This window comes from Corvus cornix, chromosome 20 (assembly GCF_000738735.6).
Source record: "Corvus cornix cornix isolate S_Up_H32 chromosome 20, ASM73873v5, whole genome shotgun sequence".
NCBI lineage: Eukaryota > Metazoa > Chordata > Aves > Passeriformes > Corvidae > Corvus > Corvus cornix.
Window position 1 is genome coordinate 10,205,213 of NC_046349.1, and position 15,525 is coordinate 10,220,737.

Sequence of the window (15,525 nt, forward strand, 5' to 3'; positions counted from 1 at the left end):
AGTGCTTTTCATTTCTCTCCCCACACATTTATCTGGCAGCTCTGTGTTGGCCTGCCCTCTGCCTGCCTCTCTCCTCTGGCGGCATGGCTTCAGCAATTCTTTTTCAAGTTTGTATTTTCAGTTCTGGCCCTTCCTCCCAGTGCTAGATACAAAACTACACAAACCAGTTTCCCACCAGGCTTCTGCTTCCTCAGACTTTCCTTCCTACATTCCTTCCTCCATTTCTCAAGGGAGCCTCAAAAATTCTGAAGGAACTCTGGAAATCCTTTTTTCATGGTTTCCACACAAGCTCTTCAATCATGGACTCTCATCCTTTCATCTTGGAAGCATGGGGTAGGTCTCCTTCTAAAACAATGTCTTTTGATCAGCCTTGAAAGCTTCTGGAGTGGCAGACAGCCCACCAGGATACTGGGGCTGAACATGAAAACTGACTTTTGGGACCAAGCAAAGTGATTTTACTGCATCCACGTTACCCAGAATATCTTCTGGGATAAAAGCAAGGCTCCCACTGTAACCTCTGAGACAGACTGAACACAAACCCTCAGTCCTGAGAGACACTAACTGGCACGTGGCTGACATAACCTGCAATTGCTGCACACACAAATGCACTTTTGTTGGGCCATTGAGTATTGTTGGGCTCCGAGTCCTGTTTTTTTTGTTCCTTTGTGTTCCTGAGTGCAGTTCTGGGGCAGTTTCAGGAGAAATGAACAGTAAACAATTCTTTAAATGGTGAAATATTACAAACTATGGCACATTTCACATTATTTCAGCTGTCTAATACGGAGAGAGCAAGGACATAAAGCAGGTACTGATGTATGATGAAGGATCCTTGGACTTTATCCTCAGGAGATGAGGACTGCAATAGTATCACTGACTCCAGTAGAGAAGCTGGTCTGATCCCTGAAATTAAGATTGAAATACTAATGACAAAAGGAAGAGGAATATACAGCCTCCACATGTACATGTAACTGTTGCATTCTCTATCACTGCCTTTTTCACAGGGCCAGTGTCTGCATTCCCACAGCAAGGCATAAGCCAAGGTTTTCATGCTCAGCCCTCTGCTTCCTGAAACCTGTTGGAATATGATATATTTAAGTTCTCAGCTTCCCTGGGAGATTGGCTGAAATTGGCTGCGGGGTTCAAACACTGCCAGGCTCCACACCTGTGTGATCCAAGGGACTGTCTCCTCGGAAACCAGGTTAAAACTACGCTGTTGATTAGGATTCCCCTTTTGCCCTCCTTACACTGCAGCCAAGACTCTTCTTAAAGACAGTACCTCTGCACTGTAGCCCAGGGAGAGAAAGAGAGCACATCCAAGGAGTATTTGGCTAAACTTCTCCTTTATCATGTACTGAGAGCAGCAAAAAGAACTTCAAGGAAAGAAGATGCTGCTGCTTCTTCAAGAAAGAGAGAAAAATCCCCCCCAAAACCCTTGACCCAAAGCTTTTCTTTGATGAGTACGTGATGCCAGAGAACCTGGAACCTGGGAGAAATGTGGTAAGAGTCTATTAGCCTAGATGGAACTTTAGCTGTTATCCTAAGCACTCTAAACAGAATTTTAAATAAGGTGTTGCTTTATGTGCATTTTGATGGCTGCAATATACTGGTGATAGATTAATTTTACAGAATAAAGAGATTTATCTAGGCCCTCACTTTCTGAGCTGCTGAAATGATGGATGTGGAGGCGCTGATGCACTGCAGCATCAGCATCACAGCCAAGGAAAGGGGTTAACTCCACATCATGTGGCACCAAGTGCCTGGGATTTGCAAGGTCAGATGGTGACGATTAGGTTGGTGGGTTCAAACTCTACCACTGCACCTGTGAACAGCCTTGGCCAACTCATTTGACCTGTTCTGCCCTGTGGCTTTTGCAGATGAAGACCACTAGACCCTTTCGGGAATATTTTGAATTTCACTGTTCTGGCTGCCTTCATGGAGGGGAAGCTTAGGATGGGGCTGTGGGGTGAGTCCTACCATTCAAGGCACAAGGAAGGGTAAAATGCACTTCTTGGTACAACTCCTCAGCACTGAAACTCTTCCATGAGTTTCCCTTGCCCCTGTGACTCGGGATGCAATGATTGAAGTGATGCACGGAGCCCCAGAGGGAGGAAGTTTTCATTAGCCCTGCAAGCACCACTGAATCTGCTCATAATGGCCATGGCACCTCCAGCCTGAGGGATCACACAAACACTGCCCTGAAAGCACCTGCAGAGTATGAGCAATATACTTAGGTGCTCACAGCCAAGCCCAGACTTAATTGTGCTGCTGAAGCAGGGCCCTGGTTTGAGTGCTCAGCACCCTGGAGGTGAGGGTGGGTGAGGGGGAGGAAGGCCTTCTCCTTGTCCTGGGAAACTCGTGAGCTTTTTCCAGCTGCAAGAATTGAGGAATGAAATACCAGAATGGCCACATTTGGGTGTGGTTAGCAAAGTTCATCAACTCCTCCTAACCAGGATTAGAAAGAGAAAAGCAGGGCAGCAGCACTGGGCTGCTCACCCTTGAGTGAGGCCAGTGCAGTTTTCAGTGCTGACTGGACCAAAAGAACTGAGTGATCCTTAATGAGGAGAGAAGAGCCAACAGGACTTCTCCAAGAGACCTGGGTGGCCTCAGTGGCTTTGGTAATAAGCACACCAGCACTGAGATGATCGGATGACGGCTGCGCATCTCAGGAAGGCAGTGGCCAGGAAGAGCCCGGCTCCAGTGACAGCCACACCTTTATGAAAGCCACCGACTTATTTTTAATACCCTCCTGACATCCCATAAAATTATTTCTGGTTTCCTGATGGAAGGCTTCCTGAATGCTCTGATCAGTGCCTTTGGGAGGATTACCAGGACCGGTGTGCTTGGCACCCCTTGGAGAGCACATCCCTTTGACACTTTTTGAAGTTCAGGCTACACCGCTACACTGAGCTCCCCAAATCAATTTTCCATTTGTCCTCCCTTTCCCTTAATAACGCTCTCCGTATACTGCGCACATTTAATTTACTCCAGCAATTTCCCATCCCACTTTCACATTTTTGACCATAAAAACCTGGGAAAAAGATAACTTATACTGACAACTCTGTCAGGGCATCATTTCTCTTAATGCATCACATTAGAGTCTTATTGAAGCATGAACAATGTGAAGCCTGGGCTCACCGTTGTCAGCCGCCAAGAATGTGGCCTCGTAGACATTATTCTTAATGTAGTCTGACTCTCGATCAAGGACAGCAGCAGTAGTGATCTGACCATTTGTGGCATTAATGTTCAGCCAGTTTGCAGGATCTGACAGCTTAGAGTATCTACAGAGAAAGGAAATAAATACATGGCAGTCTTTTCACTGACATATCCTTAATATTGCTTGAAATACGTTTTTTTCTGGACTCCTGACCCATGATTCAAAGGACCTTTGGATAACTGGTTTTGTTGACAAACACAATGCTAATTGAGTATCCGGTTTTTGACCTTTACAATTATTCAATTTTTCAATTTCTTTAGTTTTAAAGGTTTTTCTTTCCACTAAGTGGCACTTACATGCCTGTTTCCTGCTGCTAGGAGAGGACATTTCCTGACATCTTGCAGATGAGGAGAAATGGGGTCTGCAATGACCACTGCATTCGTATGCCTGAATTAGAGAATGGATTCCTGCTCTGTCCTGCTCCTGACTTTGCCCTTCTGCAAACAGGTTTTTAAAGCCAAGGTTATCCCTGTTTTCTGCCCACCACGAATAAACAACAGTTTGGGAATACCACACCACCAGAGTCCCCTCCCAAATACTCAGTCAGCTCACAGCTGTTGTCTATTCATGTCCCATGCAACCAGCTGAGAACATGGTTTGTTTTGGGCAAACTTTTCCTGTGTTCTCCAGATCAGTGTGTTCAGTTCATCTTTCTCACTTGCTTGTTTTCTTGCTTTTATTTAATTCATTGCTTTTGATTTCTACCTCTCAGTTTTGTACTGTTTGAACTGAGATGGACCATAACTATCTGACTGAAGGCTAATAAATGGGCAGACTAAAAATTGCTGAAATGAGCAAACAGAAGCTGAGCTTATTTCATGGGTAACTCAGACCTGCTGATAATTTGATATGATTATCATTAGATACACAGGTGAGAGCACTACTGGCTTCTGGTGAATATCCCTTTCCAGAATTGGGCTGTTTGAAGCAGAAACTCAAAGGGAAACTTGAGCTGCGTCAATCCATGTGAAGAGGAAAGCAACACACAGCTGGCACAAACCGCTGCCAAAGGATAGAATTACATTTCATGGAGCTAGACTCTTTGGGATGTTTTCATTCCAATATCACTGCGGTGAGGCTCCTGCCCTTTGTCTGTTTAATGACCAGGGATCCAGCCTTAAAGCTGGCTTTGTGAATGTGTCTGTGGCTAATGAGGATAACTTGAGGTGTGACACTGGCCATGCCAAGCCGTGCATTACTGGAGATGCTCCTGCTTCCTCATCTTCTATTTGTAAAAACTCTGTTTCATCAAAGACTATTTAGAGACTGAAAATTGTATGCAAGGCTCTAGCAGCTGGATCAGCTCTGCAAAGTGCTTATCATGGATCTGTAGGCTTAGCCTTTTGGGTATCTTTGTTCCTAACTCACCAATGCCAACTGTGAAGTAAAAACTAAAATACCTGTTTTTACATCTCACAAAGACAGGACCCCAAAAACACCCCACTGCTTCTTGCAACACCTGGGCATTGGCTGTCCTGATGCAAAGGGAGAGAGACTGTACTGGGGTTTGGAAATTAAGTGCTGGTGGATGCACAAAATGTGTGTCCTGGAAGCCCTAGAAAGAAACAACTCAAGTAACTGGCTGTTCATATTCACAGGAAGCCTTACAAGACCCTACACGTGCCCTGTGCAATGACAGGAACAGCAGGCGCTCGTTTGGATTACAGATCACCCCCCTCCAGGTTAGAGGGAGTACTCAATCAGAAATGAGTTGTTCTCTCCTCTGAAAACCAGCCTTGGTACAGACATCAGGGAAATAAAGACCCTTCAAAGGCCAATATTTCAAAAAGAACATAAGAAAAATGAGCTTGTTAGTTAGAATGGTCTCTTTCCTCCAAAGTCCCAATACCTGTCTAAAGACAACAAGATGAGGCAGTGAATAAACGATCATTTTCTAGACCAGACAGCTCCGTGCCAGGTGAAATATTTCAAACTCTTCCTGACACAAAATGTCACAACTGATGCAAGTTTAAGTGGTCTCAGCTGTGGTCACGTTGTATACTCAGGTTTTGCCAAAAATACTGCAGCCCTCACAGACTTAGCAGTGCTATTAGCCCTTACAGACTTTCTTAAAAAAGAAACCAATTTCTGTGGATGTAGAAGCATCCAAAAGCAGGAAATGCATTTCCTGTCTGCACAGATGGAGCTGAAATAGTTGTGAAAGTGTCACAAGGGCTCTCATTTTCACCTACACTTTTCTGTCAATTATTTCCTGGTGGGAAGGTGTGTGAGCTGGGATCCTGGACTGTGGATTCAGTCCCCAGTCTGCCCAGGTGGGACAAAACAGAGTGAGTGACACCTTCTTGGTCACAGCATGAATTAAAAGTCATCTTAAGCTGCTTGGATCAAAATCTCACTTTTACAAGGTTAACATTTTGCCAGCTGAATCCCATTCACAGGGAAAGCAGCTAAGGAGGAGCTTATGTTTGGCAGCTGCTCTGAAGAGAAAGGGAAGGTTGGAACAAATTGCACCTACTTGCCTACTAGCAGGCAAGGGGAGCATTAGTGAGATACAGACCAAGTGCCAATGGCCTGTGAGTGGGTGTTTGACTGCTCAGGCAATACTGAACTACTGACACTTTAAAAGCCTGCCCAGCAGCTGTTTGTAACCCCACCAGCCTTGCTCTGAGCTAGCGGACAGCTCCTCTTGCACTGCGCTTTTAAGCCAGGTTGAACCTAAATCCTCTGGAAGCAACACAAGGCATGATTAAAAATCCCAGCCATTCCCTTTGAAAAACCAGGCCTAGCCCTTTCTGTGCCTCAGTTTCCCCCCATGAAACAGAAATACTAACGCTGCCTTTTACCAAACCTCTGTGTTTATGAAGTGCACGAACCACACAGGCCAGAGCACGCTGGGCGAGGCAGCCCTGACCCCTGTAACAATGCAGAAACCTGCTTCATTTGAAGGTGTCACCTGCCTCACTGCAAGCCAGTAACACGGGATCCAGCTCTGTCTGCTCTCCTTAGCCCAGCTGCTCAGAGCCTGGCTTACCTGGAGCAGGGGGACTGTGAGTTTACAGGCGTGCAGGACACTGTGCAAGCACTCGACTGCAGGTGCCACTCCCTGCCAAGCATTTCATTCATATCCCACCAGTCAGTTTGGAAATTAGCTTTCAGCTGTAGGGGAGCCCCTTGGCTGCCTGGTGTCCCACCTTACTGCCTGCTGCATGAAGCGATCGGGATCCACCGCCGAAAACGTTGTCAGGATGGTCCCCGTTGGCACCCCTTCCTCCAGTCTGATTAACTTGTGGTTCGTTGGGAAATACGGTGCTTCGTTGACATCTGTGACTGAAATGGTGACTCCTGCTGTCGACTGGAAGGACATCTGGATGCCACTGGCCAGGGGAGCTTGGTTTGATACCATCACTGTCAGCATGAAAGCTCTGTTCATCTCGTAATCGACTGCCTAAAACAAACAAACAAACAAACAAACAGGCAAGTATAGAGCCAAGCAGAGAATAAATTCTACGTTCTGGATGGAAACTGCAAGATTAGAAGGCAGATGATATCAAAGTCATTGCCTCATCTTGTTTCCTCCTGAGCTCAGTACTTTTGAAGGTGTAAATCCAGAGCAACTTCAGCCTAGTGGAGGGTTTGGCCTTCCAGTGCAAATAGTTAAAAAAATTCCACAAAGGAAAAACTGCAAACAGCAGGGAGCATTTTCCCTGTGTTTCACTCCGGTGCTAAGTGGTTTCCAAAAGACAACCTGCCTGTGAGAGTTGAGCATCAAATGAACAAACCCACCCAGGGCTGCTCTAATGCAACAGGTGGAGCCTGTTAAGAGGGATGGGACAGGCACTTAGCAGTGCTATTAGCACTGAAAACTGCTGACTATGGAACCAGGATGGTCTCTGTGGACTCGTGAGCCTGAAGGGCTCTTTATTTTCCCTCTTAAATGAGCTTCTAAGTAAAGGTGGAGCGGCCAGGAAAAATCCCTGGTCAGGTTAAGCAGGTGGTCCTTCCAGTGGGACCTCTCATCCTCCTGCAAGGCACCTCGTGGTCTCTGGAGGTTGCCTACAGCTCTTACAGCTGGGTTTTGCTGCTGGGAGGCCACAGATCTTTTCTCAACACACTCATGGAGACAATGTGTCTCAGGAGCCAGACGGAGTGAGATGCCTCTGCTGGCACGACTGACTGAGCCCAGTATAATAATAATTTCTAAACCATCCCACTAATTATTATGAGGGAAGTCACTAATCATCTGCCAGAGAGGCTTGAGTTATGCAGGATCACACCTCTGCTTGTTAAAAACTGCTTTGCCGTGATTTATAAATTTAGAAGCGTATCCATCCTCCCTAATACCTTCTCCAGAGCTGAGTCTGCAAAGCGCTCACTCAAGGTGTAAAACGCCACAGCTACACCGACTTGGGCAGGGATTTACAGCAGCAAAAGCTGGCTGCCATGTCCTGTTTAAAACCCAGTATTGTCAGGAGGGAAATCAAATCATAGGAGGCTACACGAGAGAAACAAATTTCAGGGGCAAAAGGTAAAACAGCGGAATCTCTACTCAATTGAAGTGCAAATGTTCCCGATGCTAAATGGCTTCCTGACAGGCAGGGCCAACATTTAATAAATAAAAGGAAGCATAAAGATTCCCAGTACACCCACCCGTGCTGACTCACGGACTTGTGCTGCATTCAAAACCGATGCATGGTAAAAGTTCCCATTTAAGCACTATTCAAGGCCTTGAAACAATTTGACTAATGCATTTCCTCAATTTCTTTTCACACCCCTTAAATTTATATTCCCCCAACTTTCTTCTTTTTTCTTTTATTCATGCTGGTCTGTTTGCTAACCTGCTCGCAGGCACTGTGCACCTCCCTCCCCACAGGGGGTCAGAGGCGGCTGGGGGCTGAGCTGAGCAGCTCCATGGGGAATGATGTGGGAAACTCCCTGCTGCTGATGCTCAGGACACACTGACCACACACAACTCTTCTAGGATGTGGCCTGATGCAAAGCAGTGGGGTTTTTTTTCCCCCCCAAAATGTAGGGCCATTCTCTCAGCTTCTTCCTCTTTCTTCTGGGAGCAACAAAACCAGGGCTGCAGAAAAATCGTGTAAGGAGCGGGGCTGGACCAGGATCAGCCACCCCAAAGGCTGTCCAGGAGGCATCAGTGTCCCCATACAGCGTCCACCACACTCCAGTCTGCAAGACAGAGCTGATCTGCCCCCATCTCTCCTGTGTCCATTGAGTTGTATTTCACACAGTTTTGTTGGGAAAAAAAAGGTAAAATCAAGAGCCTGTGCTGTCTCTGCAGTGTTTGGGCTATTGAACCCCATGGGACAGCAGCCCCTCGCAGCCAGACACTGTCCAGCCCTAAGGCAGAACTTCTTTCACACCTTAATAAGCAATTTATACCAGAACAATTCATACCTCTGCTCCCTAGAGCTGCCTCCCTCTGAGGATAATGGTGCACAGAGCACTCTGTGTTCCTCACACCACACTCAGCCCTTCCACCTCCCTGCATCTCACTGAAAATGCTGTATATTGGTCATCTGACGTGGTTCTAGGGACATGGTGGGCTTGGCATTGCAAGGTTAACAGTTGGACTTGATGATCCTAGAAGTATTTTCCAACCAAAATGATTCTTTCATTCTATGACAGCAGGCTCCTGAAAAAGCCCACAGAGCTGCTACATTTGGGCCAAGGACACATGGGACTGTTGCCTACTTTTCACTTTTATGTCCAAGAAGCACTTGACATGAAATTAAAAAGCAGCACTTTTGCAGATACTCCTTGCTGGATGTTTGGTGTCTGATCTGGCTGGGAAATATCCCCCTGGAGATGCTGCACATCCTCCTCCTTCACGAGCACCTCCGACCTGGATGCAGCAGAGTGATGCCGAGGGCTTGCCACGTGTCCTCCTCTTCTCGGGGTACTTTTAACTGAAGTGAACAAATTTGCCTGGTGTTATAGTTGATGCAAATAATAACTGAAGCTTCAGCAGCATCTCCATTATAAATTCACAGCTCTGATCCATGCAGAGTTTATAATAACATTTTACTTAGCTGGCTGCCACAGGGCAGCCACTGCTGCTCTGGGAGATTGTCTTCAGACTCTGCGGTGTCTCATCTGAGTGGGAAGTTTCTCTCTCCCCTTGATCAAGGCTTTCTTTGAAGATTAGGGTCTTGCACAGTTATGGAAATGGTTTGTAAAGGCAAGAACAGAAAAGGGAAATGTTGTACTTCTGGTGATCAGACTGGAGCTACAGATGGGGTTTTGTTGAGGGCAGCTGCAAAATGGTTCCCATGAGCATAATCTGAACTCCAAAGGGAAATCTGGTTTGGATGGATTTCTGGCCCTCCATTTCAGGCCCCTAAAATGCTGATGAAGTGGTGGGATTCTGCACAGAGCCCCACTCCCTGTGCTGTTGCTGTGACTCCTTTGCTTGCAGCAGGAGTTACGTATAAGCGGCTTTGAAGAGCCACGTGAAAATCCAGCCATGTAGGGTCTGTAAATAAATGGTTCATTACTTGACTTAATTTTTTACCTGTGTTTTCAACCCACATCAGTGATCAAACCAGCAAGAGACTGCTCCCACACCACAAAGAACAAGCTCTGACTGGCCACCCAGTCTGATGAGAGTACATCCCCCAAATCTTTAAGCATATTCACTTATTAACTGAGAACGACATATTTCAAAGAAGAAGGTGGAATCCTAAGAGTCTTCCCTTCTTCACCATGAAAATTTAATCACAAGCAATTTCACTCATTCTCCTTGCTGCAAATACACCAAAAAGCCCCTCAGCCTGATAAGGCTAGGGAACCCTGGTGCCCAGGGGGATCAGGTGAGGTGATGTACTGAAGACATCCAATGCAATTTCAAGCTCTGGGCTCAGCTCGATGAGATTGGATTTTCATGTGGTTCTCTGCTTTGTGATCACTGTGGGTTACACAGCAGTGGAAAGTCAACACCAGCATCAATGGTGTCTTGATAAATCTGCCCTGTTTTTTGCCTGCAAGTTGTGAATAAGGGATGGTTCATTATGCACAAGTCCTTGTGCGGAAGTGTTGATCATGCAAATCCCCTGTTGTTCACTTTGATGTGCCTTTAAACTACAGTCCTGACACTTTGCAAGATTTAGAACAAGGGGTCCTTCCCTGCTTGCAGTGAAAACGTTGGCATTTCGATTTCAGACTGGCTGCTGATGTCAGTGGAAGTTAAATTTTTGCACTTTACTTAATTGAATATTTTCTGTTTAAGCAGAAAATATACAGTACTTACACACATATATGCAACCATATACACATGTCTAAGCTTGAAGAGGTTTCATAATGTTGCACCAGGTAAGGCTGTCAACCATCATCACAGAGCAGTAAAAAGTGATAAATAAGAGGACCCTGCTGAAATACCATCTGGCAGGTAGGATGATGCCTCCCTTGAAGTTTCAGCAGAGCGCATCTGCAGACACACACACATAGCCCAAGGGTCAGGGAACAGGACAGGCTCACACATTCCTGCCAGCGTGACCTCATTGGCATTTCACTGATGCCATTTTTCCTAAGACCCAAACTGAGCACATTAGGAATGACTGCAACTTGTTTAGCTAATAACGAGGAAACAGAGCTCAGCACAGAGCTATTCTTGGATCATGCTGCTCTTCAAACATTAGTATTTCTACCTATGTTGTTGATTAAAACTTTTTGTAAGGGAAGGCCAGACTTATCAGAAGGTGCTGTCTTTATCCACGCCAGCAGGTATTAATCCTTCCCATGTGCAGTGCATGGTGTGTGTTGTGCAGCTCCTACACTTCTCAACAGCCTATGCGTGATGTCTTCGCTGTTTTTTGTAGTCAGAGGGAGCATCCACAGGCATCTTATCTGGGAAGAGCTTTGGGGAATGCTGAAGGGATCCAATGATGTCCTGGCTGTGTGTAATGACTGCAGAAACACTCACTGGCCTCAAAACTGAAAAAGGAAGCGAATGCTCCAATGAAGATAAAGCCATGTTCTTTGGAGGCAAGGAAGGAAACACAATTTGATACTTGCTGTGGGTATCTTGAGGCTTCCAGCTCTCCCAGCACATGGAGGGAAGACAGGATGGTGGATATTTACAGTCTGATTTCTTGGAGTCTTTAGACAAGATCCTTGGCTGACCCAATCTGCAGGGTGGCTTTCACTTGAGTGGAGCTGTCCTGAATTGAGGATCTGTCCCACTCGGTGTGTTTATCACTTAATACCTTATATAGCTTAATTTCCTTATAAAAGGAAAATTTCTCCTGCAGTTTTCCTGCCAAACAACTCAGTCAAAGGGAAGATTTCCTTTCCTTCTGTTACCAGAAAATTCACTCCTCCTGAGATCTCTCCTGCACTCCCTGCTTTCACAGAGGCTCACTTGACTGACCCAGGCAGTGAAACACTGCCCTTGATTCACAGCAAACAGGGGCTTTTCTGGCTCAGGAAGGGCAGGGCTGCCCAGCCCAGGCCTGTTCCCTCTTACAGAGCTCAAAGAGCCAAGGAGATGCAGGAGGTGGAGGTCAGGCTCGGGTGCTGGGAATCCCTTCAGCATGTGAGGCTTTTTGAAAGCTCATGGTGCGCTGGGCTGAGCTGGGAAACCCAGAACCAGTGCCATACGCTGGAGGTGAGAGTATTCAGGACTCCTACTACATGGAGAGAGATGGGAAACAACAGATCCCAGTACTTCCAGGCAGAGAAGGCATGAAAGAAGTGCAGGCACCTGGCAATCCCTGCAGCTGTAAGGGTGACAAACATGGTGTGCTTTGGCCTCCCCCTTACCTTCACCACGGTGACCATGCCCTCGTTGGTGATGGGGTCTGTCCGGATGGTGAAGTGGCCAGAGGGGTCCCCGCTGATGATGCGGTAGATGGCATTCCAGTTGGGAGAGTGGGGCTGGTCCCGGTCCATCACTGTCAGATTTGCCACCACAACCTCCACTCTGTTCTCAGGCACTTCTCCTGAATACTGCAAAAGAAAGACAGCAGTGGTCACAGTGGGAGCTTTCTGTCCATCCTCACACCTCCCTCCCCTCTCCCTTCCATCACCACGCCCACTGGGAAACCAGTCCCATTAACGGGACCATGCAGTTATTTGTAATGAGCAACACATCTCTCTCTAAATCTGATTTTCCTATTTTTCTCCTTTGAGTATTTTCCCAAAGCCTAACTTCACCTCTCAGCCCAAAGGAGAACAAACCCACTATCACACGGCTGCTGCACAAGATTCAGCAAATGCTCCAAGGAAACCAACAAAAACCATTCCTGGTATTCTTGCTCAGTTACATCAACCAGAGAGTTAATTGTCAACAGCATGGGAAAATGGCAGAATAAAATGTCTAAATTTTTTAGGATGACTATCTCCATTTATCCCAAGGTATTTTGCCTCACTCAGATTTCAGTGATGCCATTTTATTGCTTCTTCAGTGATTTTACTTCATTTTATTTCTTTCTTGCCCTTGATTTGATTCTGTCTCATTATTTGAAGTGTTTCTTGTGATTTTGCCACAGCCTTTCCTGGCGCTTAATTCTCTCACTTAGCACTGATTTCCATGGAGCATGTCCCATTCAGGCACATCCTGACACATTAACTGCATTCTTTTCTGCTTTCCAGTCCCTGATTTATCACATGGCTGATCAGGGATCCTGGCCTGTGAATACTTCCAGTGTTCGGGGCTCAAAAGCTGCCAGTAAGACACATTCCCAAATTTTCAACTGTCCTCATGTCTCAGCATTGCCTATTAGCAGCACTCGCAAATCAACACTCTGAGTGACATATGGCAAATTAAACACTGGGGAAATGCCGGGAGCGGCTGGCTCGGTGTCTGCAACTGAAATCCTGGCCCCAAACTGCAGGAGCAGAGCACTTCTAAAATCTGGCCTTTGGTGTGCACAAATGCCAGGTTGTGTAAATGATAATAAATCACGCCTTTGTTAGCACAAGAGTCCGTTTCCCCTCCTAACCCATCCCCATCCTTTGGCATCTCTCCGTTACGGATGCTTATATTTAGGATATATTATTCCACCGCTGACAGCAAAAATATTCAGTCTGCCTTATGCTAATGTAAACTTAAATTTGCCCTTTAGTGGTATCCTGAATGGCATCTTGCCCTCTTTTCTGCTATGCACCTGTCCTAAACAAGTTTTCATTAGTGAATGCAGATGGCATCTCTTTCCAGCCATGCCGAGTGGTGGGGAAGAACAGTGGGAAGCTGCAGGATAATTCTTATTCCACTACATGCTGCAGCTCTTCTTTGCTCTTTATTTCCCCTGATTTCACTTTTTCTTTACCCATTCTCTTGCCCAATTTGTAGTCTCTGCAGCACACAGCTTAAGCAAGGGAAATATATGGAAATTTATCAAAAGCCTCTTGAAAAATCCATTAGATTATGTCATATGTACACTCTACTATCACCCTTGTCTGAACTGAAGGAGATTAGTTAAACAGGATCATCTCTTCCTAAATCCACACTAGTTATTGCCCATTACATTAAATTAATGTTGTATGGCACAGCAGCAGTGACAAGCTCATGAGCCCCCAGCCTCTTTTAGGCTGCACTGCCGACAACAAGGTATCATATTGTAATTCCAAAGGAGTTAAACACTCCCTGAAACCATCTTGGATCTTCAACTCAGGACCACAGATTTTTTCTGTCACTCCCAGGCTTATGCCCTGCAGAACCAAATAGAATTATGTCATCAAGAACAAACCATCAGCTGTATTTAACCCATTTAAGAGGGCCAGTCCTATATGATCCCTGAACACCTTTAGCAGGTCATAACCCAGGGGCTGCCAACGAATTTGGGTTACATGGAGGTCCCACGTAATGGATTTTACAGCAGCTCTTCCAACAGCCATCACATCTGTTTTCAGCCCACAATGACAGAGCTTACACATTTTAAAATATGAGGTTATGTTAACAATTATAAATACACAAGCACATGCCAATATAAAGCCTGGAGGAAGACCACAGCAGCCTATAAAGCTTTTCCATTGGAGTAAATACCACAATGCTCAGCACATCCTGGGCAATCCAGGAGTTCATCCACTTGTTGTTGACCTCTGTTAGGTCCAGTTAGGAAATTATCAGTCCTAAGCAGCACTGAGAGTGGCTATTGCTTATTGCGCTTATAAAGCAAAATGTTTTTCTGATGAGAACAGAGCACCTTCACTGGAATCAAAGGAGCCATCCAAAGCTATTCAGGGTAAGAAGCAAATCTTGGAGAGATGTGCCATGAAGAAAAGAATAATTTTCATCAGCTACAGATCATCAGCTACTGGGAATTCAAACTGCAGTCTGCCTTTCCTCCCTCTCACACTCCCCCACTATCATTATTATAGGTAAATGCTGTAATGTGTATTGTCCACAATTGTCTTTACCTTTAATAAAATTAAGTAATGACATTAAATTACACCTGCTAAAGGAAGGATGGCAGCTCAAAGCTACCCACACTTCTTTAATGTCATTCCCTCCCCACCCCGGAGTAATTCAGGATAATGAACATCTTTCACTATGCCGCTTTCCAGCATTCCCTCTGCTCTAAGTTCTCTTTCATAAGATTACAATTGATTTTCAAATAAAGAGAAGCATATCTATTCAAACAATGTAAAACAATGGGCAACAGAGGAGCTGCTGGAGTAAACACAAGATTGATAAAGCAGTGCTTGACCTATACCTGTAGCATTTACTCATATTCCCCTGTATTTCATTTAGCTTCACTTTCAACTGTTGCATTTGAAGTTCTTTATTTCCAGAGTGCTTTTTTAAAGACCATTCACAAGGATTTCTATGGCTGATTGTTACACACTTTGCTTCCCTTCTCAGATAAGGATTCCTTCTGAAACTGGCATGTTCTTAAATCCTTAAATTCTGTAGGGTCTTTTTTTCTTCCCCTCCCATAAAAGCCTGTGCTGGCAAAACTCCTTCTCCCACTCCTCTGGAGCTGGCCTCTCTGAAATCATGCCTTGCTGAAAAGGAAATAATTCATTCTGATTTTTGGGCTGGTACTAAAATTGGTTAATCCCAGAATTTGTCTTTCATCTCATTTGGACCTGACAGCACATAAACACACAGACAAATATAATTCAGGAGAAGAAAGGGGTTGATGTAGGGGACAAATGATAAATTCAGACCATGACTTGACTTTGTGCAATAAATCTGGAGTCTGGGCAGTGAAGCCATGCACATCTGAGTAAAACCAATTAGCTACTGCAGCCACTCCTAGGGAGGTGTGGGATTGAGACAGATGAACACAAAGATAATTATTCAGGCTTCCTTCTAAAGGGAGCCCCTTTTTTCCAATGTTCTTACTTTTTTCCCTGGCTGGTTTTGCTAAAAAGCTGTGAAGGCAGAGACT

The 15,525-nt window shown here is 45.5% G+C and overlaps 1 protein-coding gene across 2 annotated transcripts in view; it reads right to left on the reverse strand.

The window, feature by feature from the left end:
• The window catches only part of CDH4 (cadherin 4), a 423,758-nt gene that overhangs the window by 15,395 nt on the left and 392,838 nt on the right, over positions 1–15,525 (reverse strand). For both annotated transcript variants that reach the window (XM_039563524.1, XM_039563525.1), the window contains 3 exons: positions 11,951–12,136; positions 6,367–6,620; positions 3,136–3,278 (listed from right to left, as the gene is read on the reverse strand). In XM_039563524.1, coding sequence (XP_039419458.1) covers positions 3,136–3,278; positions 6,367–6,620; positions 11,951–12,136 — 583 coding nt within the window. The remainder of the gene's footprint in view (positions 1–3,135; positions 3,279–6,366; positions 6,621–11,950; positions 12,137–15,525) is intronic.